The sequence below is a fragment of the Chroicocephalus ridibundus genome, chromosome 14, assembly GCF_963924245.1.
Source record: "Chroicocephalus ridibundus chromosome 14, bChrRid1.1, whole genome shotgun sequence".
NCBI lineage: Eukaryota > Metazoa > Chordata > Aves > Charadriiformes > Laridae > Chroicocephalus > Chroicocephalus ridibundus.
The window spans coordinates 7,991,974-8,019,652 of record NC_086297.1 but is presented as its reverse complement, the minus strand read 5'-3'; the positions used below and the strand labels follow the sequence as shown (position 1 = coordinate 8,019,652).

The 27,679-nt window shown below is 47.2% G+C and overlaps 3 protein-coding genes across 3 annotated transcripts; 2 read left to right on the top strand and 1 right to left on the bottom strand.

Annotated features, from left to right (window-relative positions):
- The first annotated feature begins 5,767 nt into the window (after positions 1 to 5,767).
- Positions 5,768 to 17,222, top strand: JPT1 (Jupiter microtubule associated homolog 1). The gene is made up of 5 exons (XM_063352280.1): positions 5,768 to 5,966; positions 8,992 to 9,134; positions 9,748 to 9,845; positions 11,783 to 11,810; positions 16,239 to 17,222. The coding sequence occupies exons 1-5, from the start codon at positions 5,911 to 5,913 to the stop codon at positions 16,385 to 16,387; spliced, it is 474 nt and encodes a 157-aa protein (XP_063208350.1). The 5' UTR covers positions 5,768 to 5,910; the 3' UTR covers positions 16,388 to 17,222.
- A 1,309-nt stretch (positions 17,223 to 18,531) lies between these two features.
- Positions 18,532 to 24,494, top strand: NT5C (5', 3'-nucleotidase, cytosolic). Its single transcript, XM_063352529.1, has 5 exons — positions 18,532 to 18,805; positions 22,875 to 22,975; positions 23,060 to 23,120; positions 23,892 to 24,006; positions 24,093 to 24,494. Exons 1-5 carry the CDS (start codon positions 18,617 to 18,619, stop codon positions 24,233 to 24,235), a joined length of 609 nt encoding a protein of 202 aa, XP_063208599.1. The 5' UTR covers positions 18,532 to 18,616; the 3' UTR covers positions 24,236 to 24,494.
- Positions 24,495 to 24,856: 362 nt separating this feature from the next.
- ARMC7 (armadillo repeat containing 7) lies at positions 24,857 to 27,364 on the bottom strand. Its single transcript, XM_063352055.1, has 3 exons — positions 27,087 to 27,364; positions 26,862 to 27,005; positions 24,857 to 25,897 (listed from the first exon to the last, which is right to left on the bottom strand). The coding sequence occupies exons 1-3, from the start codon at positions 27,169 to 27,171 to the stop codon at positions 25,560 to 25,562; spliced, it is 567 nt and encodes a 188-aa protein (XP_063208125.1). The 5' UTR covers positions 27,172 to 27,364; the 3' UTR covers positions 24,857 to 25,559.
- Positions 27,365 to 27,679: the final 315 nt, after the last annotated feature.

Here is a 27,679-nt window from a genome sequence, read left to right as displayed (position 1 = left end):
GTATCTTGCCTGCTGTTTTTTCTTTCCTCAGGCAATGTAAGTCAAGTGACAGGTGCTGAACAGCACACTTTCAAAAACAGTGTCTTAACTTCCTGAATTAGTAGAGTGGTACGTCATCTGTCATGAACTTCAGTGCAGGATTTTTATAACATAGTGTTCAGTTAATAAAATTAGACCATCTAACACAAATTTTCATTAGCTTACCAAAATTCCTCTGGACAAAAATGAAAAACATAAGGCTTTCGTACCTTTTGAATTGATGTGACAGCTTTGGAAATACTCCTTAATTCAGCATAAATTGAAATTTCTTCTGGTATTTGGCAACAGGCTATTAAAAAAAATGGAGAGGCATCGATCAACTAAATTTCTCCATTTCTAACACCTTTCTGCCATTCGCCTGAGCTTGCTCCTCATATTTCTGAAATAGTTCCTCTAACAGTGCTGAATGGTGTTTATGTAAGATAGTGACTGCAATCAAAAACTGATAAAATGGTCTTTCCTGAGAGATGTTTCTTTGATTAGATCAAGAAACTCTCTAAGATCTTAAGTGACTTAGTTCCTTAAGAGCTTCAAACATTTAATTTCAATTAGTCTACCAAACTGTTAAGTGGACTGGCACATTCTGGTACATGTTTGTGTACACAGCAATGCAGAAATACTAACCTGCTTTTTTTTTTTTTAAACTAATTTTTTAGAACTCTTCTTGCATGGTCTTGCAAATACTCTCCTTATGACAGAGCCTGTTGCTTGTCGGTACTGCTCCTCTGCTCCTTAGAGAATTTACCTGCTGACTCCTGTTTGCTGGGACCTAAGTGGTTTTGCTGCGACTTCACTAAGAAAGCTACTGCTGAGGGTGCTGATTCAGAAGTGGTACGAAGTACAGGGATATAAACAATTTGGATCAAATATTTGGAGTTCTCTTAGCTGCTTGGCCTGGCTTGATTTGTAACAGTTCTCATGTTTAGGTAGCCTAATGGACTACTGAAGTCCAAATGTCGGAGGATAAAGGAAGACTGGGCAAAGAGGTCTTGTCACGCTAGTTGGGAGGTAAGTTTTTCATGTTTATTAAACAGCTGGGATCTTTCAATAGCCTGGGCAAATTATATTATTACCCACAATTTTCAAATAATGTATTCTAAAGTGATTGCCGTGCAATTTAGTTACTACTCCTCTCATGGTTTTTAAATGAAAAAGAATGGAGTAAGTCATAATTGGATGCAATACTCTAGCAAGTTCTTGTGAATGAGAAGACCTTGCCTTTAGCGTTTGCTGGGTCTCTAATCCCTCAAAGAGTTTCAGTTTCAGTGGTGGAATGCACACTAGCAGTTATTTAAAAAGATGTAACCAAAATTGTTTGTTTCAGGCACCTAAAGTAAGGCATTTTTATTCATGTACGGGGGTGACAATGACAGATTGAAAGCACAGCTGGTTTTGGTGGTACCTTTAGTTAACACCTGAAAATTGCTGCCTTAGTTTATCTGCACAGTGGGGATAATATTGATCCTTACAAGAGCCCTATTAAATGGGTATTAAGTGGCCTGAGATGCTGGTTCAACGGGGGTTCTGGGAGGGCAAGGCTGTTTGGAAATGGAATACGCTAAACTGCCAAGAGTGTAAGGAAATACTCCAAGTGGTAATGTGAGATTCTTGTACTGCCACAGGGAGGTGTTCGCAACAAAAGAAAACCCCCTGAAGTAGTACGAGGATAATTGCTGCTTCAAGATAACTACGATATCAAAACAGATACAGGGGCTCTGCCAAAGGTTATGGTCAAAGCCAGATTATTTTCTCGCAGGAATATTCCTTTCCTAGTACCTTCACTTCAAGACTTGGGGGGCAGACGATGTAATGCAAGTGCTGTCGTTCTGTCAATTGGTTCCATTGTGACTGTTACTGCAACATTAATGAAAAGGTATAATGTGACTGGCTTAAAGAAATAATACTTTCTGTGCTTCAGCCACTTGGAAAGAATTGAATTTCTAAGGAATAGCAATTTGTTTTCAAAGCTAAAAATGAAAAAATAGATGCTTCCTTGATCATCTTCTATTAAATTGAAAGTGAACAATAAATTGAAGGATTTTTATTAGAATTTTAGATTGTGGCCACTTCTCGGTACACTTGTATCAGCTGGTGTGATGGACTGTTGTGGAGTAATAAAAGACAATCTAAAAGCATTTAAATAACTTGAATTATTCTTAATTGTATTACCACTGTAATCTAATACGTTTCATTCTCTGGATTACTGAGGTTTGTTCATTCTGGCTGTTAACCAGTTGCCACGCTGAACGTGTTCTGATAGTGAATAATTTAATCCTCTCATTTATCTTGCTTTTTTGTACTTAGTGTCAGAATGAATTGGTAGTACAGCACTTCTCCCTGGTGGTTAGGAGGTAGGAGCGTGAGGATAAACAGGAGATGGAGGACTGGATTTTGATCCCTGTTTTCAGGGATGGTTGGCCTTCAAAATGCTTAATTACAGAGGTTTCCTGTTTTTTTCACTAGTAGCATGGGACCGATGGTCTTATTCGAACATGGAGATGGTGGGGGTCCAGCTGGTATTTAAGAACTGGTTTGAGTCCCTTTGAGGGGAAGAGTTTTCCTCTCTTTCTGAAGAACTTCAGCTTGTGCAGGAGGGATCAAGTAGGGCTGGTGGTGTTCTCGCTGTTAGCAGGGATCCCAGAAGTAATGAGGGTTGGTGGGGTGCTGTAGGAAGACAACAGAAATGTATGAGTTGACGAGGAGCTGCAGGCGGGAATGAGGACTATGGGAAGAGCTGTAGGTTTTAACAGTTTATCCTGATATGAGGATGATTTTGGAGCCCTGGGGAAGACGAACGCTGTGGAAGTCCAAATAAATGGTAGATAGATTCTTGCTCCTTAGGAAAGGAATATTGTCTGGGTGAACATGGCTGCAAAAGACACCCTTTGTAGTGAATTTTGTGCTGGTTTTGGTGGCTTAGATCCCTCCCTTTCAGCATCCAGTCCATAGATCTCATTAAAGCACAACTGATGCCCTGCAAGAGCTCTTGATTAAGAAAACTTCACAGTTTAAGGAAAATTGGATAAGACAAAAGTGGAATGAAAGGAGCTCTTTGAGGACTGTCAGGACACCGACTTCCCCTTCCAGTGATGCTTACCTTTTTTCTACTGAAGAACACTGCTTTGGAGTACACTGCCAGACGTGGTAATACTGGATGCCTGGACAAAAACAGCAGCATGAATCGGTCACTCTGCTTTTTATGTTCTTCGGAACTAGACCTCTGCAGCTCCAAGAGATGTCTGGACATTGCAATTCAAGCCTCCTTCCCAGGTGGTAACTTACTGTTATGGACTTTACCTGAAGATGTAGAGAGGCACCAAAGCAACTTTCACAACTTGCAAACTACAGTATCTACTTGGTAGGACAAACGTTTGAATCTGTAGGACACCAGTCTTCCACTGAACTTCCACCCTGCATCCTTTCATATGTGAAAGCCTTTGACCAGCTGCAAATCCAGCTGTAACAAGGATTATTTATTAGCTGATGCTTACTTCTTATCTTCAGCTGTGAATTAATTGGAGGAAGAAGAGAAGACAGATTGAGTCAAAACGTCTTTTTTGTACGATATGCTTGGAATAAAGAAAGCAAGCACTTTGTGACTGCTACAAGTTTCAGAGACTGGTGTGAAGAAGAAACCCTTGGTCACGGGAGGATGACGAAGCTGAGGCATTTCTCAAACCAATGGTATCTCTCCTTGCCTAACCCTTGCATTTCCTGCAGTCTTGTTCAGACTTCCAGATGCTTTTTGCATTCGTTGCCGGATGAATTTCAACAACAGGTGGGATTGTTTGGTATCTAGAGTTTCTCAGACAGCTGCTGAGAATTGTTTTGGTCAAACATCATCGTTCCGGGAAGGATGGTCGAGCCCAGTTTCTGTAACAATCTTCATAAACCCTTTCATCTTGTTATGGGTAAATAATCAGCAGAGCAGCTTTTATTTAAAGACCATCCTGCAGTCTGGACTGCAGTGGGGTCCCTTAGAAATACTGAAGCTTTAGAATTTTAAAACTAGCTTTGTCAGAGGGAACGGGTTTTTCTTCATTGTGCATTTAAAAAATGGCTCCGTATGTCTCAGGGGTACAGATTTAAGAGTCAAATCCTGTGGGTTTGAATAAAAAGCATTCAGATGACAAAATACTTTTGAAAGTTCCCGAGAGAGCAGATGCTTACCTTTACGCAAGTAGGTATCATTTGACTTCTTAATGCCCAAGCCTAAGGGATAATAGAATTAAAACAACCGTGTCGTGTTACTTAAAATTTCCCTTTAATCTACATCTAAAGATGTGACGTGACAGAGAGTTCCCTGGGGACCTGAATAATGGTTGGGGCTTTTTTTTTTAATAAGATTTTTTTTTTATAGATTAGAAAAGATAAAATACCGTGGTCCTGTTTGTGTAATTTTAGCAGTTCAGCTCTTTTCTGAGTTGTGTTAATATTAAGGCTGGTGGTAATTCAGACACTTGACCTCATGTTGGACATAGAGTGAAATAGCAGAAACAAACGTTCCATTTTCCAGACCAAAAAGAAATATTTTCTGGAGAAAAGTGTTTTGGGGGTATTAAAGGATGTTATTAGGGTGAACTGGGAGGGGTGGATTGAACAGATAGGGTGTTTCTTTCCCCCTGCCCCATCTTCATGCAAGTACTGATTAAAATAACATTTGCAGTGGGAGGTCCTGATGCGTTAATTTTTGAGTAAAAGTTCTGGTGATCAAGGAAGCATCTGCACGTCTGAAAGCTGCAGGGAGTTCAGTAAGCTCCCAATTCCCAAATCAAAGGTGGGTTTGACAGGTCAATGTCTGACATCTGGTAATTTAAATGCTGGGCTGTACGAGTGTTGTGCTGGCACTTGGTGGAAGACACGTGGCACAAAAGCTTGCAGCCTCCTGCTGTTAAGACACAGGTGAGCAGTGTTGCTAGGCTTTATTCCATTACAATTAGGTGAGTCCTTATTTTATGGGGTACGATCCGCTGCTCCAAAATTGTCTGAAACTGCAAATTATTGTGTGTTCACCTGAGGTTGACAGGGTTTCACGCCGTCCCTGCTGCAGCAGCCCTGCATCTCCCCGCAGGCCCTTGGGTGTTTCTCCAGCCTCTTAACGCTGCCTTGCACGGACACCTCCCACACCTTGATGGCCTCAGTGTTGTTCATCCATGTGCTTTGGAGTGCCACCATGACATCCTCTGAGGCAACTTGAAGGCTGGTGGGGGTCAGGCCGCCTCCCAGCACAGCGATGAGGGTCTCGGCGGGGATGGCCAAGCGGAGTGGGCGTTGGTGACCGGTTGGTAGCTGAGGTGATGGCCGCGGAGGTGGCTTTGGGGACACGGCGGGGTGTGTGTGGAAGGGCGGTGGAGGGCGAGTATCCACCCCCTCGCCGGGACTCTCCTCGCGGCGCGGCCGCCCCCGGCCGGGGAAAGGCCACCGCGACTTTTGTCTGGCCTCACGCGTGGCTAAGCCAATCACAGCGCGCCTGACATGAGCGGCGGGCCTCCCGCCAATCATCAACAAAGGGCGCCGCCGCCCGGGCACAGCCAATCACCGTGGAGCAGACGTATTGCTTCGCCAATGAGCTTTTACAGATGAAGCAGGGCGCCTCAGAATAGACAGTGAGGCGGGCCAAAGGGCAGAGTGGCAGGGCGCGGTCGAATAGGAGCTCGGGATTGCGTTTGAATCATCCAATGGGAAGGCTGCTGAGGGGCGGGCCGTAAGGTTGCTATAAAGTGAGCGGCCGGTGCGGGCGGCGGCTGCAGTTGTCACCGGCAGCAGCGGGGCAGGCAGGGGGGAGGGTGAGCCGTTGCCGGGACCGTCACTCCCCATTGGCCTCTCAACGGAGCCCTTTCCCCTTCGTCCGTCTCCTCCGTCCCTGCCGCCATGACCACCACCACCACCTTTTCGGGCATGGACCCCAGTGGCAGGAACAGCTCCAGGTCTGGGGGGGAGCTCGGGGGCCGTCGGACCGGGAGGGCGGCGGGGCTGAGTGCGTTCGCAGCGGAGCCGTCGCTCCCCCCTCGCCTCAGGGCCCGGTCGGGCACGGGGTGGGGGGGGGAGGCGGCTCTGAGGGGGGTGACGGGACGCGATGCCGGGTCCGGGGGTGACGAGGGTGGGGGCCGCGGCCGCCGGTCGGGCCGGGGCTTGTTCCTCTTCGCCTTTCCCGGGCGGGTCGGTGGGAGGCGGCGGCGGCCGCACCCACCCGGGGGCAGCAGGGTGCGTCGGCCGCGCTGCCGGGGGTGGTGGTGGGGCGGGGTGGGGGGGGGGCCGTGCCCTGCCGCAGCTGCCTGGGGAGGGTGTGCGGGAGCTGCAGGGGTGGGAGATGGCGAGACCCACCCCGGGCCGCCCGGGTGTGCGTGTGCGTCCCTGCCTCTCCCGAACAAAGAAGGGAGGCGACTCCCTGCGCGGCCGCGCAGCCACAGCGCGGAGGCGGGCGGCGGCGGGGGGGGGGGAAGGATGGCACCGTGCACCCCCTGCTCCCCACCTCACCCCGCCGCCATCCCCTCCCCGCGGCGGCGGGCACCGTCCCCGTCCCTCGGCCTGGCGGGGGCTGGGTGGGGCCGGGCGGGCTCCATTGTCTGCGCTCCGCGGCTGCCGCCGGCGGCTCCGGGCCCCGCACGCCGCTGCCTCGGCCGACGCCTCGCCCCGCCCGGGGTGGCCGTGCCGAGGAGCTCCTTCCTGCTGCTGGTTTGACCCTCGGCTGGCAGGGAGCATGCTCCGGGGCGGGGGGAGCCTTTTCTCCCCCCCGCCCTCCCCCGTCTCCGACCCTCGGCCCGGCTCCCGGGGGGCGGACGGGGGCTGGGGCGCTGCGTCTGGCATTTGTTGGGGGGGGGGGGGGGAAGCCGTAGTCTGTCTCGAAACAAAGAAAACTTGGCAGGTACGTCTGGAAAAGGTGCACGGCGCTTCGTCGGGCGTCCACGTTTCTGCAGGAGTAACAGCTGGCTCGGAGAGAGGATCGTGTCTTTTTTCTCTTCCCCCCCCCCCCCCCCTTTTTTTTTTCTTCCTAAACCATAGCGGCTTTTTTTTCTATAAGGTTTTGGCCTGACAAAGCGGATGTATCCTGTTTGCGTTTCGCTTTTTGGGGTGCATTTTAAAACAAAGCAAAAAAAGCCAAGCCCAGCCCTTCACGAGAGTGTTTGCGGGATGAAGCTGCGGGTGAATTTTCAGTGTGCATCACTGGGGATCAGGCGCAATTTTAAGAGCGGTTCATTGCTTGACGTGGTAAATAGTAGCTCTGATGAAGTATGTTACAACATCTCAAAACTGTGAGAGGCTTCTAATAAAATCTGTCAACCTCTAGCTGAGGTTGGCAAGAGACATCATTCTTTATCAGTTTCAGTGATGGCTTTTTTTCCTAAGATGTGGAACAAGCCCTCCTTTGAGCAGCCTGTTCTTCAAATTAGGAAGTGCAACAGATGTAACTAAGAAAATAAACCTATACAAGGCCGTTTCTTCAAAAAAAAAAAAAAAAAGAAAGATAATGGAGTGATTCACGACCATATCCCTTTAATTCAGAAAGGAGACAAAGCAAGTCGTAAAAATGTTCTTGGATTCTTAAAACATATTATACAATCTATCGGGATCCTCCCATTAGCAGCTGAGCATTAGTAATTAGATCTTAGGAGGAGAGTTTTGTAAGGAAAAGTAGTTTGCTAGTTAAGTAACACTAACTATCCATGCCAAACACCTTTGTGAATTTTTCCTTCCGTTGTGGTGTTTGGGCTCTGTAGGCTGGAGAAGCGTTTTTGTGTGGCATCCGGAATGTAATAGGCACAAAGTCTCAAAAGACCTGAATGCTATTACTGATGGTGATGAGATGTAAAATCAGAGGTGTTCTTTGTGGTGAATTCCTAGGTTTGGTGCCTTAACAAGCTGTGTGCTGTTCTCTGTTGCAAAGTTTGAACTTTAATTCAATAAACTATTTGAAAAGAAGATGAAGTGTGCACTTTTCTAGCTTGTTCTGGTCTTCCTTTCAGAGCACTGGATGCCTTGAAAGCCCAGTTCTGTTGGTGTATTCACATCTCTCTGGGGGTTGTGACAGTTCTCATATGGCCTCATACATTTTTGTTCTCCTGGCTTTTCTCTAGCTTCTCCAGTTAACACATCAGCCTTGAAAAGATCTCATGATTTAGAAAATAAGATCTGAAGAAATTTACAAGTCAAGATTTATTTTGTTGTTGTTAATTTGTGCAAGTGGAAAGCAGACCACAATACAGCTCATGAAGTACCAGACAGGCTTCTTTTGTGTCTGTCTAATAGAAGATTGTTAGATTTAGGTTATATATCTGGAGCTTTGTACACGTGTGTCTTCTAATAATAGTCTAACTTAAAACTATTTAATTGCACCTTTTAAGTCCAGTCCAGTACTGTGCTGCAGACTTGAGGGTTTTTCCGATGGAACAAATCTAGATAAAGGCTGCAGCCCCGAGTCATCAGTGATGCAGCCAGTACTTTTGGCTCATATGCCAAACTTTAGTCTTTGCTGTGCTGACGGTTTGAAGATTAATGTTAGCCTTCGCAGGGTTCTCTTTAAAAAGCTGGAATTCAGTATGCCCACATGGGTTTTTTTAATCTTTAATTGGCTCAGACTGAAGACTGGTAGCAGCAGCTTTTACTGACGCTGAGTGCAGCAAGGGCACAAGTAGCATACAGGAGCATTTTATTTTTGTAAGTGTCGCTAAAGAGAAGAGTAGTGGAGATATGGTGCCTGGGTTGAATGCTGGCAGGCAGCTTGCCTTTATAGTTCACATCATGCACCGAAGACACGATGGGTCTGCGTCATGCATTAAAAGCGTAATACAGTCATCTCGTTTGCTTTCTGTTTGGACAGAATTTAGCCTGAATGACTGGCCATTACAAGAGCCAATGATTATCTCTTGGCTTATTGTCTTGTTTTATATGTTGGAGTGCAGCTTAGTAATGGTAGTGGTACAGGCAAGGTTGTAAAGCTGACTCTCTCTCCAGAGTGCTGCGTCCTCCTGGTGGTGGATCCAACTTTTCCTTGGGTTTTGACGAACCAAAAGAACAACCCGTGCGAAGGAACAAAATGGCATCCAGCATCTTTGGAACTCCTGAAGAAAACCCACCTTCCTGGGCTAAATCATCGGGTAAGAATGTAGTGCTTTGTTTCCAGATCTCCTGACGTGCGTTAATTCATTTTTTGTATCAGCTGAAGCTGCCGGTGGTTCAGTGTGGAAACCAGAATTCACTTCCTACTTGGTAGTGTAGCGCTATAGATGATGTCTGCTTGCATGGGGTTTCTTATTTCTCATTTCAGATTGCTTCCAGAGGGGTTTTTTTTTATGAAGTCTTGGGCATAGATGTTGCAAGCAGAGAATTGTATTTTGAATGCAGTTTCTCCAAGTTAATCAAGTCACAGTAAGATGAACTCGTGTCTTAGTATTTGGAGTAGCACTAATTGGTCGTGCTTAATCAGAGGAAGTTTAGCTTTGTGTTGTACTCGCAGCTGGGATAAAGCTTCCATTTCAGCAGAGCACTTCCAGTATCCCAGGTCTTGGGAACCCTAGTTTCCATCTGTTTAAATGGCACCCTCAACGGCATGAGATGCTGTTGTAAGCTTTCATTTAAAAAAAGCTTTCATTTAAAAAACATACAAACAACACGCCAAACGGCCAAACTCCCCCAAACCCTGACTGTTTATGATCGGTTTTCCCAGTAGGTTTGTCTTGCAAACTGATTAGAATCAATCTCTGCTTGTAGGGACTAAGCCAGGTGAAATCAGAGAACACTGTGAATCATCTGGACCACAAAGAAGAAACTCAACTGATGCAAACTGCGGAGACTTTGTAGATCCTAAGGTCAGTCCGTTAACTACTGAAGAGCCTGATAATGGGACAATTCATGCTCTGTGTGTGATAACTTTATCACTGATGTTCACACAGTTGGAAGCATTGTAGGATTCGAATCTGTTCTTTTCCTGAAGGTTCTCTTTTACAGGTGATAGTCTTACAGTGTTTTGATGAAGGGCTGGGTTTTTCTAAAAGGACTACTTTCTAGAGCTCTTAACTCTTATGGATGAGACAGTAACAAAGTGGTGTGAAATCCAGCTTCAGCCATGTGTAGTTGTGTGTTTTGATAGATTTAACAAACAATAGTTACCTACAACAAACTCTGTGTGGATCTTTTGACCGACAAAGGACTTGGTTTCACATTCCAACAAGTACTCAGTAGCATGAACGCTTGTTTTATTTCAGTTACTGACTTTAATAATACCATCACTTTTTATGTTACCTGCCTGCTTGGTGGCAATATGGAGCATGATGTGCAGCGTTAACATGGGTTTTGCTTGCTGAGTGATTACATTTAAAGGGGAAAACAGGATGAAGAGTAACAGTTCCTCTGAATTTAGGAAAATTCAGGAACCTAGGGTAGACTGCACTTGCATAAACAAATTCTAGAGGGGGAAAAAAAGAGACCTTGTTGTTTAAAGCTCTCCAGCTTTAGGTTTTCTGCAGAGGACTGGGTAGGTAAATTGTTGATCTCAAATGCTATGGGAGATACCTTTTCCCTCATGGGTTATAAACTCTTAAGTTTTATTTTTATAATTGCCATAATTCATCACTTTAACCCATTTTTGTTATTAATAGGCGCTTTGAGCCATGAAATTGTTCTTTGTTGCAGAAAATGTCTTGTTCCAATTTAGCAAACAGAAGTGAGATTAAATTTATAGCTGCTACCACGGAAAACAAAAATAAACTGTTTAGTCTAATTCTATTTTCTACTTAATTGTATTAAATACTGTGGTTCTCAGCTTTGCAAACAGATTCTTCCAATGCGGAATACTTTAATTTTATGCAGTAGTTACAGCCACAGACAGCAGAAGCTGGAGCTCATGTACTGTAGCCCAGTCTGGGACTTATGGCAATACATTTGCATGAGTTCCTGTGCATTTATATCCTGATGACTGCAGTTTCGCTATGTAATTAGCAATATTAAATCTATGAAAGTTGATGAAAGCGCATGTAGTTCAGGAGCCTTGGCTGCTGCTGGAAGACTTTCTCTATCTTTGTATCAAGTTGCAGCCTGTGAACAGATTGAGTATGAAAAGAATGTTTTGCTGTTTATGTAATGAAGGAAACTTTTATCAGTAACATTGCAAAAAAATCTCATCTGTATTTCACAAATGCAGTTAAGTATCCCGGATAGAACAAAAGCTCTTGGCCTTGCTAACAGATAAAAGTTGGAAAGAGTCGCTTAGCAGAAAGCAGGGGACACTGAACTATTGCTAGTTGCTCACAGTGTAACTGTCTTGTCGCTGGTCCTCGGCAGTTCCGATGTTCTGGTTACTGTCGGTGCTGCCTCGTGGAGGATGCTGTTTACAATAAAGTGCTCTTGCTCACCCACATCCTTCATGGTGTGGGAATAACAAGTATGCCACATGTTACAGGTCATCAGGATTTCTTCAGTAGTATCTGTTTAAACTTTTAAAAGGATGTTAGGTAAATAAACAGCTAATGAAATTAAATTAGTCACTCTGTAAGAATTGGTGCTTACAAACCCATGGTATTAATCTGCAGAAATAGGTATGCAGAACCCACAGTGCCACTCCGATATCTGTCCGAAGAGCATGTTACTGGTCTAAAAGTGTTTCATGGGGTCTGTCACTTGGGAAGTGTTGCTAGACAGAGCAGCGTGCCCGACCACCCTGGTCGTAACATGGAGTACTGAGAGCCCTCTCTGGAGGGGGAAGATATATTGTGAAGCGTGAGATATAATGTGTTTCTCTCTCTTCTAGGGAGGAGATGGCGGTGTTGAAACTTCTGGTGAGTAACTCCTTCGGACTCTTCTAGAAAAAGCCTTTTTGCAGTTAGGTGCTTTTGAAATAGAAGAGGATATAGGATATATCCTCATGTGTTAGGAGAGAGACATCTTGGGGTTGTCCTTGAATCCATCGGGTCAATAAGTGACCTGACTATCTCAGTGGAAGCATGGATATGGAATGAAACGGCGGAGGGCCTGTTAGTCATCAGGTTAAAAATGAGAACAGTCTTGTTCATTTATTTTGCCAGCAGCAGTTGGTGTCAAGATTTGTTTAAGTACTAGAAGGCAAGGTGGATACCATCTTGCAAAGAGTTCAGTGATTGAAACTGCTGTTATAGTTAGTAGCTTATAATTAAATAGTACAGTCAACTTAGTGGATTTTAGTTTAGCAATTATTTCTTTCCTGTTGTCTTCTCATACAGGAAGCACCACATTCACAGAAATAATCAAAACCAGCTGCTACATCTGAAAGTGTGCATTAACTAGCTTTTAAGATCCTGTTGCTTTTAAATGCTGATTTTTGCCAAGGCAGTTCATATGCATACTGCAAATTTCATGTAAAGGGAGCCATTTCCCCTAGCAGCAGGCATGTTAACCTTGAAGTGTTTTTTCTAGCTGTGAGGCTGGAAATCTCTCCATTGTAAGATTCACCTTAAGAATAGCTTACTTCCTGATGGGAGGAATGTGTATGTTGACCGGGTACTTTCTAAGTGCTACTTTCAACACCTAAGAGTTGTGGGAGGTCACTAGAGCCATTAGCAGTTCCATGTCCTGAAAAGACTTCAGCTGGGAGGGTGTGAGGTTTTCCAGAATGTTTTTTAACTACCTCCTAAGTGGTATCTGTTCCCAAAATAAGTTTTGCTTCTTTAGCAGGCCGCTCCTCATGGAACTATACAGGCTTCTTTAGGATTTCTTTCCCATGTCTGTCTGGTCTTAATTAGCACCGGAGGCGTTTAGAGTTTATGCCTCAAGTAGGAGGATGTGGTTTGATAATAGAAGTAAACTGATCTAAGGGCTCTGCTGCTTTTCCTGGTGCTTGTTTAAACCAGCTCACCATGGGTCAGATGAGAGCCTGCAAGCAGCGGTGAGGCAAGAAGAGGTGGATGGGAGGATGCAGAAATAGGGCTGCCTGGTGAGGGTGAGCAACAGCTGACTGAAACTTGGAATACAAAATGATATTCCTCACTCCTAGAACAAACTCCTGTTTTCACAGGTGTCATACTTGTTGGCTTTTGGTTTATTTTTCTGGTAGGTGACAGTGGAGGAAGTTCTGTCAAGTACCAGGGAGATGTATGCTGGGAGGTGGTTTAAAAAAAAATAAATAGTGTTACTGAAGAGTAACTGGGATTGTCTCCACTGTTGTGGCCGTGACTAAAAGTTACATTTTTGAAGATGGTCAAGGTGAAATAAAAATGACAGGCAAATGTTTGAATGTTAAACTTCCACTGGTGTTACTTAGGAAGGAGTATAAAGTTTATGCTTCCTGGACATGGTGTCTGTGGCAGATCGTGAGAATTTTAATGAATTGTTAAATTAATTTATAGTGTTGTTAGCTTTGGGTATCGTAGCTTAATGGAGCACAGAGCCTTGTTGAGGCCACTGCGCCACACCACCGCTTGACGTTCCTGCTGTGTGAGATGGCAGACGTGAGCTGGTGAACATCCCACCTGTCGCACTTGGGATTTCATACTTGATGTTGTAGAGCTGTCTCTGGGGCTTGAAAGGGACTGAATGAATACGCCTCCAAATAAAAGCTGTCTGCTTATGAGTTCATAGCATAACTAGACGCTTAATAGGTTTCCATCATTAAAAAAAATGTTTGTTCTTCTGAATTTGGAAATCATTTTCTGTATGTAACTGATTATAAAACCCCAGGTAGGTGTCAGGTGGGGCACATGTATTTGTTTAATCACGTCTGTCTAGGGGAAGAAAACCTGTTGCTTTTGCAGCAGTGTTCTGGCTGCCTGTTTTTTCCTGTAGTTCCTTTCTGCGCATCAAAGTTTTCAATGGTTTGCAGTATACTCAGTAGAAAGCTGTTTCAGAGATTATACCCTTCCTGATAAGGGAAGAACTTTAACACTTGATCTGATCCTGTTGCATTTACCACTTCAGTTACTAGGTTAGCAAACTTATCTATAACTTATTTATGTAGGAAGTACTACTGTGTATGTCAGCTGGTTACGTGAGCCTCTAAATGCTATAGAAACTTCCCCAGCGTCTCCTGTGATAGCAATTCTTGTTTCTTTTGTGATTCAGTTTGCACTGTGTACTTAATGAATGTGACTAGCTCAGGAGAACTGGACAGCACGCCATTGACTGTCGCCAGGGACTGACTTTCCGTGACACGCAGGAAGGTGGAGTCTGGCGTTTGGTGGACAGCCCATCACCACGAGCGCTGCGCAGCGCTGGGGCTGGCTGCGGAGGGCACGGACAGTGCAGCGTTTGGCCCTGTGTGTGCAGGGGACACGGCCCCCGTTGTTCTGGGCTTGCTGAGTAAGCAGGCGGTGGTACGCACGAGCCACAGAAGCTTCACGCTTAAAACTTCACATTAACTGTTTTGTTCAGATGTGCCTGTGGGTTTGGGTTAAGGAATACAGCAGAGAATCTATATTGGGGATTATTTCTGATTGCATGGAGATTATACGAAGCTGCCAGAGTTCTTTGAGAGTATTACAAGCATGGATACAGGGCGTTCAGTGGACACAAGTGGGTTTTCAGTGTTTCTGATAAAATTCTGCATCAAAGATTATTTAAGAAAAAAAATAAACTGCGTTGCCACAGGACTGGAGGAAAGCTGTTTCTATAGCTAGGAAGGTAGCTAAAGAACAGGAGGCAAAGGGTAGGGCTTAGTGATTGCTTTTCAGGTTGGAAAAATGAGCCATGGGAAGCGATGCTGAGGTTAGTTTTATTTGGTGCCTTCATCCATGACTTGGGAAAGGTAATGAACAGTGAAGTCTCCAGTTTTGTGGGTGATATTAGCTCTTTCAAGTAGTCAAATTGTGCTGATGGCGAGAAAATCTCGCTGTCAGGAGGACTCAACTAAATAAGGTAGGCAGATAAAATGGTGGCGAGATAATCTTTGTATAAGTAAGTATGAAGTAATGCATCTAGGGGACAAAAAGAAAAAAAAAAAAAGCCCGGACTCTTAAACCATGCCAGTCTTGCGTTCAGCTTTGTGCAGCATTAACTCCCAAGGTCTGCCTTCAGTCTCGTTACTGAAAGTTCTCTGAAACGTTTGGAGGTGCCAGCAAAATATTGAATATCATCAGGAAGAGGACGGGAAACAAGAAATCCTTTTGCCTCTGTAAACAATGATATGCCCACATTTTGAATTGTATATATGGTCCTTGAAATGGAAAGACCAGAAGATTGTAGTGATGGTAAGCAAGGGCAGAGGAAGGTAATGGGAAAGGTGAGGGGGTGCTGCAGCTGCCTTAGGAGGAGAGGCTGAAATAGCTGCGTCCCTTCAGTTGAAGACAAGGCTGGGGGAGAGGCAATACGATCGAGATGTACCAAATCATAAAGATGGAGGTTAAGGTGAATGTGCAGCTGTTCCCTGAATCCTCCAAAGCAAGAACTAGTGATCATTAGACAAAACTCTAAGGGGTTTGTTACAAACAGATGAAGTATGTCTCCACAGAGATGGCAGTGAAGCTCCACTCCCGTCACCCCGCCAAGTATCAGGGGGCTACTTGGTGCCGATTTGGGCCTTTGGCTCATAACTGATTGTGTTAATCTCTGTCAATGTGGGGTCCTAATGTACTTGCTGTGCTCATGAATGAATTGGCAATGAAGCAGATACATTAGTTATTTGCTGCAGTATCTAAAGTGCTTCCTGTGAAGAATTCCTTCTGTGTCCTGTCTTCACTTGTTGCCCTCAGAAGTATTTAAAATAGATGAAACTATCATGCGCTTTCCAAGGAATGTACGATCGGAGCCTACCCGTGCATGGCTGTTCCCTGTCTGTTCTGTGCGAAACCTCAGAAGTGTGTGCCAGATCCTCTTCCCCCTAGTTCCGAAACTGGGAATGTAGTTTGAATCTGAGCTCTTGCTTACGAGTACTGGTGCTTCTGCGACTTGGTTTCCAGCACCTGCTCAGACTTGAGTTACAGTTGTCATGGTCGTATGCTGACTAATATCTACAAGACTTAAGCTGCTTATCATTAGAAAAAAACATTAAATTGCTGGGGTCCCCTAATAGCAGCTGAGTCGATGTGGCTCTTGAATGCCTGAAACAGAACCGTAAGGCATCAGGGCTCATCCGAAAAACACTTCTGAGGGCTGAAGTCGGTGCTGCCAGCAGGTTACAGCAGCACTCGAGTGTGGCTCTAAGCATGGGGAAAACTCACAGGAGCTGATCTGTCTAAGCCAGCGAAACATCTGGCTTTCATCATCCACATCAAACACTTTAAAAGCTTCTTTTCTTCTAGAAAACACTGAGGCTGATGTAGAAGCTGCCCCAGGTCAGAATGAAGAAAAATCCCTGCCTGCTGCACCTGTTCCTAGCCCAGTAGCACCAGCACCTGCACCATCCAGGAGAAATCCACCCGGTGGCAAGTCCAGCCTAGTCCTCGGTTAAACCTTTCCCTTCCTGACTGTTTTGAACTCGTGTCTGTTTCTTTCCCCCATGCTTGTGAACTGCACAACTTGAGCCTGACTGTACATCTCGAATTTCTTTCATTAAAAAGAAGCACTTTATGTACTCCATCTTTTTTTTTTTTTTTTTTTTTTTGAGATCAAGGGGTTGGGTTTTTTCCACTTCTGTCCTGTGTTTCCCCCAGATCTACTGGAAGTGACATGAGTGTTTTCTAGTGGTAGACTTGAGGGAAAGCTTTATGAAGTATAGTAAAAGTAATTCAAAGGAGAGTAGATTGGTTCTAAGTGTGCTTAGAGGGTTTTTGTACTGAGATTTTTTTTAGAACCCCTTAGCTTTACAAGGGTCTAGAATCCTGGTTAAACAGGCCAGCAAACAATCAGCAAGAGCAGTCCCTTCCTCCACATGTGGGATTTGGGGATCTAAAAGGCTTCATTGACTGCATGTGGTAAATGCCTTGAACCCTGCTGTGCCATATAAATCATAAAGTGGTTAGTGTACACCATGCTGCCTTTAAAAAAAAAATCTGGATACTGGACTACTATGAAGCAGGGTATGTGCCAAATAGAGGGCTGACGACCAGAGCCGCCTGGCCTAATGCTAGGAGGGGATTTATTCAGACTTTATTCAGTGAAGGTGGAGTGGATCGTATAAATAAATAAAAATTACAGGGCATTTTTTTTACAACTGACTCAATGCTGTGCATGATCATGCTGGTGCTTGACCATGAGGTGAAAATCTCATCCTTTAAAGTGTGTGTTGTAATTTCACAAAGCTGGACTGTTGCTTAAAAGTAAATAATATAGAAATTTTGAAGCAGTGTTTCCTGTGTGGGTTTTATTTCATAGGTTTGGTTTTGCTCTGTTCTCAGTTGTCCTTGTCCCAGCCAACCTGCCAGAGAAGGAGGGTACTTACACCTTGAGTTCACCATCATGTGCCCTCTTCCCCTGAAGAAAGTGTCTGGCTTACCTCTTCATTTTTATCATCTAGATTGGAGAAGCATGGAATATGGCTGGATATAAATAATCCATTTTATCCAAAATTCTTCTTTCAAGAAAATGGAGGAAATGAAAGTTTAGTCTCCTCACCAAAAAAAAAAAAAAACCCAAACCAAAAACGGCTGACGAGGGAGGAGGGGTGGGAGGGAGACCAGACTATGAAGTTCTCTACTGTCCTGGAGGGAATCTGTAGCACGATAAGCCGAAGCAGCAGAAATGTGCAGAACTGGTGTTTCTGCTGCAGAGAATGTGCCTTTTCCACCCTCCTCCTGGAGGAACCAGCGCCTACAACTACCCCGGCTTTCCAGGCTGGTTTTGGAGAAGCCCTAGGTGCTTAACTAGAAAACTGGGTTTGCTCTAATGGGCTTCTCCTCTCCTACACAGGATCTCAGAACGGTTCGGGTTGGAAGGGACCCTAAAGCCCACCCAGTGGCACCCCCTGCCCTGGGCAGGGACACCTCCCACCAGCCCAGGTTGCTCCAAGCCCCGTCCAGCCTGGCCTTGAACCCCTCCAGGGATGGGGCAGCCACAGCTTCTCTGGGCAACCTGGGCCAGGGGCTCACCACCCTCAGTGAAAAAAATTCTCCTTAATATCTAACCTAAATCTCCCCTCTTTCAGTTTAAAACCATTACCCCTTGTCCTATCACTACACTCCCTGATAACAAGTCCCTCCCCAGCTTTCCTGTAGCCGTTTTAGGGACTGGAAGGGGCTCCGAGGTCTCCCTGGAGCCTTCCCTTCTCCAGGCTGAACCCCTCCCAGGCTGCCCTCACAGCAGAGGGGCTCCAGCTCTCGGTCATTTTTGTCTCCTCTGGACTCGCATCGGCAGCTGCCGTTCCTTCACAGCAGGTATGAAATGCGGTGTGGCACCGTGTACATCATTCCTGCCTGTTTTCTACCCTCGGAGGAGGAAAACAATCAAACTTCATTCCCTTTGCAAGCCCCGCAACCGGTGGAACTTGTTAGTGCTCCTTTACGGCTGCTGAGACCTCGGCCGAGCGCGGCCGCCTTTCCCTCGGCCGGGCCGTGGCAGCGGCCCTTCACCCGAGAGGAGCCCAGAAGCGCCCAGAGGCCCCTCTCCGCCCCCAGCAAGCCGTCCCGGTTCCCGGTGGAGCCCAGCCGGGGCTCGGGCGAGGGGATTCCCCCGCCGGGAGCGGGAATGGGCACGGCCGGGAAGGGCCCGCCCCGCTGCCGGCCCGGGGCGGGCGGCGGTGGCCATGGCCGGGGCCGGGGGGGCCGGTGCGCTGCGGGTGCTGGTGGACATGGACGGGGTCCTGGCCGACTTCGAGGGCGCCGTGCTGCGGGGTTTCGTCTCCCGCTTCCCCGGGGAGCCGCGGGTGGAGCTGGCGGAGCGGAGGGGCTTCTCGGTGCGGGAGCAGTACTGCAGCCTGCGGGAGGACCTGGGGGTGAGCGCGGCCGGGGACGGGGAACCGGCGGGTTGGAAAATGGGGAGGGGGCTCCTGCTTTACCAAACCCCTCTCTCCCTCTCTCCCTCTCTCCCTCTCCCTCTCTCCCTCTCCCTCCCTCTCTCTCTCTCTCTCCCTCTCCCTCTCTCTCGTTCCCTGGGGGCGAAGGGAATCTCCTCTTCCCACCGCAAAGCAGAGGGGAGGGTTGGTTTTTATTTTTAAGGGGGTGCCACAAAGGGTTGTTTGATGCTAACAACAGCCTTAATCTGTATAGTGATAATTCATCTCTCGGGGGAGGGTGGGCGGGGGGGGAGGTTGTTGCCAGCCCTTTAGAGAGAGGTGTGTGTGCGGGAGTTGGCCATGAGTGATTTAGTTATACAAATAACTGGATGTAACTATTCACTGAACCCTCTTCAGTGTGTTCTTTACTCACTCGTGAACTGCCCTTGCCATGCGGCACTAGCAATAACTTACCTAAAGCTCGCTGAGCTCTCCACAAGTGTTAATGTAGCAAGAAATATAAAAAATATATATGGGTTTTGTACAGCTAATAAAACCCCGTATCTGTATCATTCCCTGTGCGTGCTCTGACAAGCAAAGCGCACGGTAAGCGATCTGGGGTAGTATGTAAAACGCTTGTGGTACACCCTACGCCTGTGCAAATTGTTGCTATTTTTAATGTTTGCTAATGACTTGAATGAATAGGGGAGACATTTGCAAGGCAAAACGAAAAATACCGTGAATCCGGACTTCACGCTTCCTTCAGGCTACCGCAGGACCATCAGGGACTGTACGAACACGGACAGATGCTGAGCCAGGCTGTGCCGTGCGCTGCCCCTGAGAAGTTCATTGCTAATTTTGGGATCGTGTATTGAGCCTGTAGGTTTTTTTACTGCTAAGAAATGACAATTCACATTAATTTCCCTCCTGCTCCATAGGGCGGTAGGGGCCCTGGCACCAGTGTGAGGGATGGGAGCGCTGGGTCTGGGCAGCATTTCCACAGGCTCCAAACTGACCGAGCTCTAACTGATGGCTATTGATGCTCAAAATTTAGCAGAACTAGTAAATATAGGGACTAGGCATGATTTGTTTATCATTTTATATAAACAAACATGATTTATTGCTTGAGTATTCCTTGCGTGATTCCCATTTGGGTATAGCAGGCAAAAATACTGCAAGTAGTTTAAGGGGTCATGGCTTTTTATTTGGACAGTCTACAATCTGATCTGTCCTGAAAGTTGTGTTCTGTTCTATTTCTGGCATTCCCCTTCCCTAATTTGGTTCATGCTCATCCTGTTCCTTCCCAGACCGCAGGTGTGTCAATGAAATAACCAGATAACTGGTTTGAATCCCACACGGAGCAGCACTGGCAGAAAGCTCTTATCTTGCTGTTCGTTATTAGCTTGCCTTCCTGAGGGAATTAGGTTTGTGTAGTCGTGTTGTGTGTCTGTCTCCTCCAGTAACCTCTGGATCTCTGGGCTGGTTTAGGTACATTTGGCAGAACAATAAAGTTTTAAATATTTGAAGCTCCTTCAGGTTTTATGTAAATACCATGGCTGGTTAACCCAGACAGTTTCAAAAAAGGATTCGACATCCCCAGCAGTGGCAAAAATTTCTAGAATTGTTTTAAGTATTCCAAATGGGAAAGCTTAGGGATAGATATAATTCCTCTAGTTTTGTATCCGAGTTGTTTCTTGCTAATGAAAGTTAAAAGCGAAGGTTCAACAGCGATGGGATGAAAATGAGGAAAGAAAATTATTTTACTTTCTTTTTCTAGTAACTTTTTTTTTTTTGGACAAATGGTTTTTTGGTTCTAAGAGTCATCAAATCAAATTCCTTTTTCCAGCAAAGCCAGACATTCTTGTGACGTGGTGGAAACTTGCCAGCGTCTAGTGCCTTGCTGCAGGATAAAAGAGCTTTCAGGCAGAAGCCCTGATTCTGTAATTGAATCTCCTCGGGAAGAGCTCCAGGGAATTGTTGCTGGGATCAGCTGGGCTTTGCATGGAAACAGAGATCTGGGCAGATGTGATTGCCACGTCTTCACCTAGACTCCTTAACCTCTTCTGATTTGCATGTGAAACCAGGCAGTGCTTCCAAATTTCTGGCTGTTGGTTTATGAGTATCTGTAAATTACGCTAGCTGGGTGAGCACTGTCAGCTGGGAGACTTGGTTAATGCTGACTCCTCGTTGCTGCTTAATTGAAATGGTTTTTATGTTGATGCTCCACCGGTGATACAGAGCAAGGAGATCATCAGCTGCACGATAAAGTGATCTGGTACAATTTCTAAGCAAAGCTGCCAGCCTGCCTTTGAAGAATACTTATCAAGAGCTAAGTTTTCTAAATTATTCTGTGGTATAGGAACGTAAGACTCTAATACTTGCAGAAAAATGCTGTCTCAGCACCTCTGAAATTCACTATGTGACCCCAGGGAAGGTAAGATTTGTGTGCCTTAGGGTAGAAGAGATACTGGAAGCTCAACCTCTCTCTCCGAAAATGAAATTTAGGCCTGGAAGTGGACCTAGCCCTCGTGGCTGCTGCTGCGGGTGCTGTGGATGGGCTGTGTGATAGGAGGGGCCGCCTGCTGCAACCTGCACCGAAACGCTCTGATTTAACACAGGCCGCTGAACGGTCACCGGGTAGAAAATTTTAAAATTAACTAACCAGAGTTGGACTCAAACCAGTGAACTTCCTAATAGTAAGGGGTGCGAGAATGTCTTATCAGTAAACTAAAAAAAAAATAAAAAAGGACTGGAAGGAGAATCCTACCTAGAGGCGCGGGAATTGCCCTGGAAATCCTACTTCTCCTCATAGAGATTAAAGATGCCACTGTACTGTATCATAGTAAATTCCTTTTACCTTTTTGCACCCTTTTTGTCTACTTTAGCCTGGGAAAACATTGCTCCTCCAGTAATATTGTTTCTTTCCTACTTAAAAATGATTATAACTTTAGGGAGAACCTCCTTTCCCACCTGTTTGCCATTAATGACTTCTCTGATTCCTGTGGCATCCCACACGCTTGTACGGAAGGTGGGTTTACCACCGAGAGCAGGTGCAGAGGGAGAAAAGATAAAGCTGTGATCCCCTTAATCGCCCTGCTCCGTCCACTGCTAAGGTTGTGTGCTGGGGGTCGGAGGAGGGGAGCGGTCGGTGGGACCCACCCGAATCACCACCAGCCCCGTCTGGGACTCACGGAGGCGCACAGGTCAGTTGATAAAGCCCAAGGTTCTTGGGGCAGCACAGGGATCCACCTCTGAATCTCCTGCCGCTGTCTCACACCCTTCTGAGTAGACTTTGCACCAGCGCGTTATCACCGAGGAGCAGCTGGCCATGCCGAGGTCAGGATCTGCTCCTTTAACGACTGTTATTGTAGTGTGTGATTGAAAATCACAGAAAGCAGCAAAGAAACGTAGCTTTCCTAGCACTCTTGTCCTCTTCCTTCCCTCTTGCTGAGCTGTTCTGGTCTGAAAGGGTTAACCCCAAATACATGGCTGTGCTGACCTGGCCCCTCTGCTGTGTATGGTAATTACCGTGGTCACCATATTGCCCTGTTTGCTCTGAAGGAAACAAGGGCTATTGGGGGGTACATGTGTCTACCCACACGTCCCTGGTAAATTCCGGAGCCGTTAAGCAAATTTCAGTCAAATGTGACAGAGGAGCAGAAGCTTCAAACTTGTTCCTTCGATTTTCACAAGAGTTAGTAGAGAGAGACCTGCTGGGAAGGGGCGAGGCGTGAGCTCTCCCTCTCTCAGTCGAGCCGTAGGTCAGCGCCACGTTTGTGGTGCTGCTCATGGAGATGCTTGGGGAAACAAAGCCAGGTCGGGATCAGCTCTGCCTCCTCGCTCCAAACAAGCCACCCAGAGTAACTTCTCCTTGTGTTCCCGAGCTGGACTTTCCCCAGAGCCCTAAAGGTGAGAAACTTTATAATCCACTCTTGGTGTGAAGCGTCACCTCACTCTCTAAAGCAATGGCCCTTTGATGGCTGTTACACGCGGGGTAACTGGGCAACTGTTGTGCACAGAGATTGGATAAAAGCGTAAGTGTTGCTAATTGTCCTCCTGTCTCTTGCAGGATAAGGTAGCCAGTGTCTACGAATCGCCTGGCTTCTTTCTAGATTTGGACCCAGTTCCAGGAGCCCTTGAAGCTATGCAGGAGATGATCCGCATGCAGGAGTAAGGAAACTTTGCACTTTGCAGCCCTTTGCCATTATCTTACGCCCTTTCCCCTGACTGCTAATGAAGGCTGTTTCTTTTCAGCACTGAAGTCTTTATTTGCACAAGTCCTCTCCGGAAATATGAGCACTGCATCGTGGAAAAGGTGGGAGAGAATTTCTTCTAGTGGTTTTAATGCTGCTTTTGCAAAGCCTTGCGATTTCATAGCGCCCAAGTCAGGGTCATTCATTTATAAAGACAGCAGCTGGCGCAGGCTGCCGGGTGTCCCCTGTGGCTGAGGGGCGGCTGCCTGGACACAGCAATAGTGTAGGACAGGGAATCTCGGAGTGCCCCGTGACGCCAGCCTTATTGTGGGGCACGTGACCCCTCTCCTCTTGGAGATGGCTTATGACACTGGGGCTCCAGCAAAGGAACGGTTGCAGCATGGCCCAGAGGGATGGGATATTCCCAGAGGATTCCACACTGGAGGCTCCTCAACCGACAAAACCTTGTTCTGTCTAAATCTGGAGCCTGAGATCTCCAGCTGTCCTGAAAGAGGCCGATCCCGAGTTAAGAGGAGGCTGTAGCGTTGGGATTAGCCCTGTTTGCCACTGGCACAAGAATGGAGGGGAGGACCTCAGTCACTGAGTTACCGACTTAGATGGGCACAATCTGTGTGCTCGGGGCCGGCAGCCAGCGCTGCTCGCAAACTCGACGGCGATTAGGCACGGCAAACGCCGTGCTGACTGAGGGCGGTTCAGAGTACGGGTTAAATCAGCATCCTGGGCCACGGCCAGTCTCCGTGGCAGGGGTTCGCAGACACAGATGTAGGTTTATGGGGGAAAAGATTGCTGTACTAGGGCTGATCCGACTTGAGCAATGTGCAAACTCAGAAGTGTGCCAGAATTTTCTCCTTTCTTATTTCTTGCCTCTGCAGTATAAGTGGGTAGAAAAACATTTGGGACCCGAGTTTGTGGAGCGGATTATTCTAACCCGAGATAAGACCGTTGTATCTGCTGACTTGCTGTTTGATGACAAGGATACCATTAGAGGTTTGAAAAGCATTTGCATCACTTTCCGTTAGCTTGGGGAGGAAAACCCCTAGCTGGCTCCAGCTCTCTTCCCTTGCCCTCCTCAGGCGCGGAGCTGAACCCGAGCTGGGAGCACGTCCTCTTTACCTGCTGCCACAACAGGCACCTCCAGCTGCAGGCACCGCGCCGCCGGCTGCTCTCCTGGGCGGACGATTGGAAAGGCATCTTGGAAAGCAAGCGCAGGCAGTGATGCGAAAAGGGGATGCCGTGCTCTTCCCGCTGACAGGGAAACCCGTTCCCTGGAGGCAGCGAGCGCCGTCAGCCGGGCAGGGGCATTATGAGGGGTCAGTTATAATAAGAAATGAGTTGCCCTTGAACATGCTGCAGAGCTGACTCCTCTCCAGGTCTGTGGAAGAATTGCTCTGCATTCAGTTAATTCATCTCTGTAGAGTTCTGGATGTTTGCTGTTGGTGAAGAGAAAACTATAAAATACAAGCAGTTGTGGGTTGTTTTTTTGTGTGCGTGTGTGTGCTTTTAACCTCACTCCTATTTGGTTTTGGCTGACTGGAGCCAGAGGGGAGGAAAAAAAAAAAAAAGAGGAAGAAGTAAAGCTCTGAAACTTGAGCAGACACCATGTGGGTGTCTGTCAGGGAGCGCTGTGCTCAACAGCCAAACTCTCTTAAATTTTATGTGTTTAGCCACCCTGGCTTTTGGGTTGCCTTTTGCATCATTGGCTGATAATGAAAGGAAGCCAAGCTGGCTTCAATTGCTGGCCCATGTGCACCAGTAAAGAGTGGGCGAAGGCTGGGCTGCAAGTGCTGTAGAGAAATATTTATGAGCTTATCCAAAACTGTTTACACAGCATTTAAGTTAATGTTTTATTAAGAGAAGGTTTTACAAGACAGCTGTTCTCATGAGCCAGACTGCCATGAGCCCTTTTTTTTTTGAATTGTCACCTTTCTCACCAGTGGTAATGAAAGCAAAAACAACTTTCCACTTCCTGATTTACAGGATAGCTACAACCTGCCCTGTTTAGTGATTTACTAGCCGTGTGCCTATGCCATGATGACAGGATGGCACATTTAGTATCAAAGGGATGCAGTAACGTTGCAAACTGCCAGGGCAGGGAAACGCCTTTCTTCTGCAGGAGGAATAAAGTTTATGTGACATTTCAAAGTCATTTGAGTTGATGCTGAAGAGGAGAGCTGCAGCAAAACCAGCCAGGAACCAGAGGGGATATGAGCTGCCCAATAACCCAAGCAGAAAACCCCCTCACTGCTGGGAAGGGTTATCTGTGCAAGCTGGGTGCTGAGCTGCACTTGGCAACCTGCTCTCCAACAGCCATGACCTGTTTTATTTTAAATATTTGCTTGCAGTTTTAGCTGCATGCTTGGCCTGACTGACATGGTAGTCCTGTACCATCCTCTTTATTAACTAAAATCCAGCGCTGGTATGACCAATTCCCCTCTTTAATGTTGTTCTTGACGCACTCTTGACCTGCTGAGCGGAAAGTGGAGGCCTGGGAAAGCAGAGGGAAGTCTCCCTCTCAACAGCTCTGTGCTGCTCTGACAGCTTCAGTCCTTGGGGAGAGGAATCCCCACCGCGGTGTGTTTGCTGAGACTCCTGGCCTCTTCCACTTGCGGCGGTGTGCAGTAGTCCTCCAGGAAGACGGTTGCCAGATTGCTTAACCTTCTGTTGGCCGAGAGAGAGAAGCGAAGCATGCACTCCACCACTGGGAGAGCCGTGGTCTGCTGGCGCGACTGCGGCGTTGTCAGGTACATCAGCGTTGTGACTGCCGACATGACCGTCTCCTCATTGGAGCTGGAGAGGCAGTTAATTACAGGCTCTACCCCGTTTGCCTCCAAGATGTAGTCTTTGTTAGTTTTGTCCAGGCACAGGTTACAAAGACCGCCTGAAACAGCAAAAGAAAATGTCCGACACGTGCAAGACAAACTCTACACCCTCATCTTTTTCATACTAAGATTCAAATTCACTGCTAACTCCTTTTTCCTAATACAGAAATAAGCATCCAGATTTTCTGTGAGATTTGGACAGAAAATTCTTAACGGCTTCCTGGGCAGCGTTTTCTTGGTTCTTTCCAGAGATTTTCCACCAGAACATTCCTCCTCCTGTATGTCATTAGAGGGCACTGTTACTGCTGGACATAACCTCTTCCACAGAATGAAGAATTCCAGCATCGCGTAACATGAACAGAGGCTACAAGCCAGCAGTTCACTGCAGATGTTTTAGGGAACGGAGATAGCGGGACTAGCCAAGAGGTACAGAATATTTGTAACTGAAACCTTAAGGTGCAGCCATACCCTGGCATAGCTCAGCCACGAACCTTAAAAATCAAATATATTTATTATCATCTCATGAAATCACTCACAATTAGGATCTGGCCCCTTAGCTTATGTTCAGGCCCTGACGAATCACTGTAAGGCAGTTCCTCTGAGGACTTATTAAAACATTTCAAGTAAGTATTCCAGAAGACTGGTTGTCAATAGCAGAATGGTAACATTGGACCTATACATTACACATGGCAAAATTTATGTATCAATGACTGCCACTCTCTAGGACAGATTTCATTAAAAAATGATTCAGGTAGTGTTTACTTACAGTCTGGCGGGAAAACCCTTTCCAGAAAGCATCTTCTTTAAGCACGGCAGCTCTATGAAGATGAAGGGGAGATGCCTCCCTCCTACCTGTCTGCCCATTCCACTCATTCGCCACTAAACCAGCCTGGCCAGCACAGCGTGGGGCTGTTCTTGCAGCACAACCACCTGCCTCTCTGGGGGGAGATTAACCACCAAACCCCAGCGCCAGGCCCGGCATCCCCCGGCCCATCATCCCCCCACTTCGGGTGCAGTCCTTACCAATTGCAAACTCCACAAGGGTCTCACTGTCTTCGGTGAGGGTGTCAAGGAATAGATCCAGGACCTGAAGCTGCCGGAGGTACTCGTAGTTTTTGGGATCGTAGGCGAAGTTGGCCAGGTTTGCCAGCACCTGCTCCTTGGCCTCTGCCAACAGAGAAGCGTCAGGTGTGTGAGGAAACATGCTCAGCCTGAAGAATATAAGCAAGCAGCAGTGCCGGGGGTTACCTTGGCTGTCTGTCACCTGGAACTCCGTGACCAGGGCCTGCAGGTACTCCAGCCGCCCCAGCTCCATCCCGGGCCCAGCGGCCATGCCATGCCCTAAGCTCAGACGCTAAACGCCCGGCGCCTGTGAGACACCCAACCCTCGGCCCTCCCTTCCCCCGGGCCACCCCCCTGCGGACTGGTGCTCGCTCACAGCCGCACCGAGTCCGGCGGGGAGGAGACGAGGCGGCGGCGAGGTGAGCCGCGGCTGGCGGCGGCCATCTTGTGGGCGTGGCGCGAGGGGCCGCCATCTTGTGGGCGTGTCGTGGCGGCCGGGCTCGCCTCAGGCGGGGACCATGGCGGTGGTGGCTCCTCCTCCGCGCCTGGCGGTTGCCGGCGTCATGCGGCCGCCGGGGTCGGCTGCTGTGGAGCGGCCACTATGGAGCGGCCACTATGGAGCGGCCACTATGGAGCGGCCACGGAGGAAAAGGCGGTCGGCTGCCGAGCTGGGGTCCCCGGCGGGGGCGTGGGGCGGCAGGCGGGTGCCTTGCAGGATGTTTTCTTCACTTTTGGACTGTGTAACCTGTTAACGATCCCTGCAAATAAATGAGTGCACC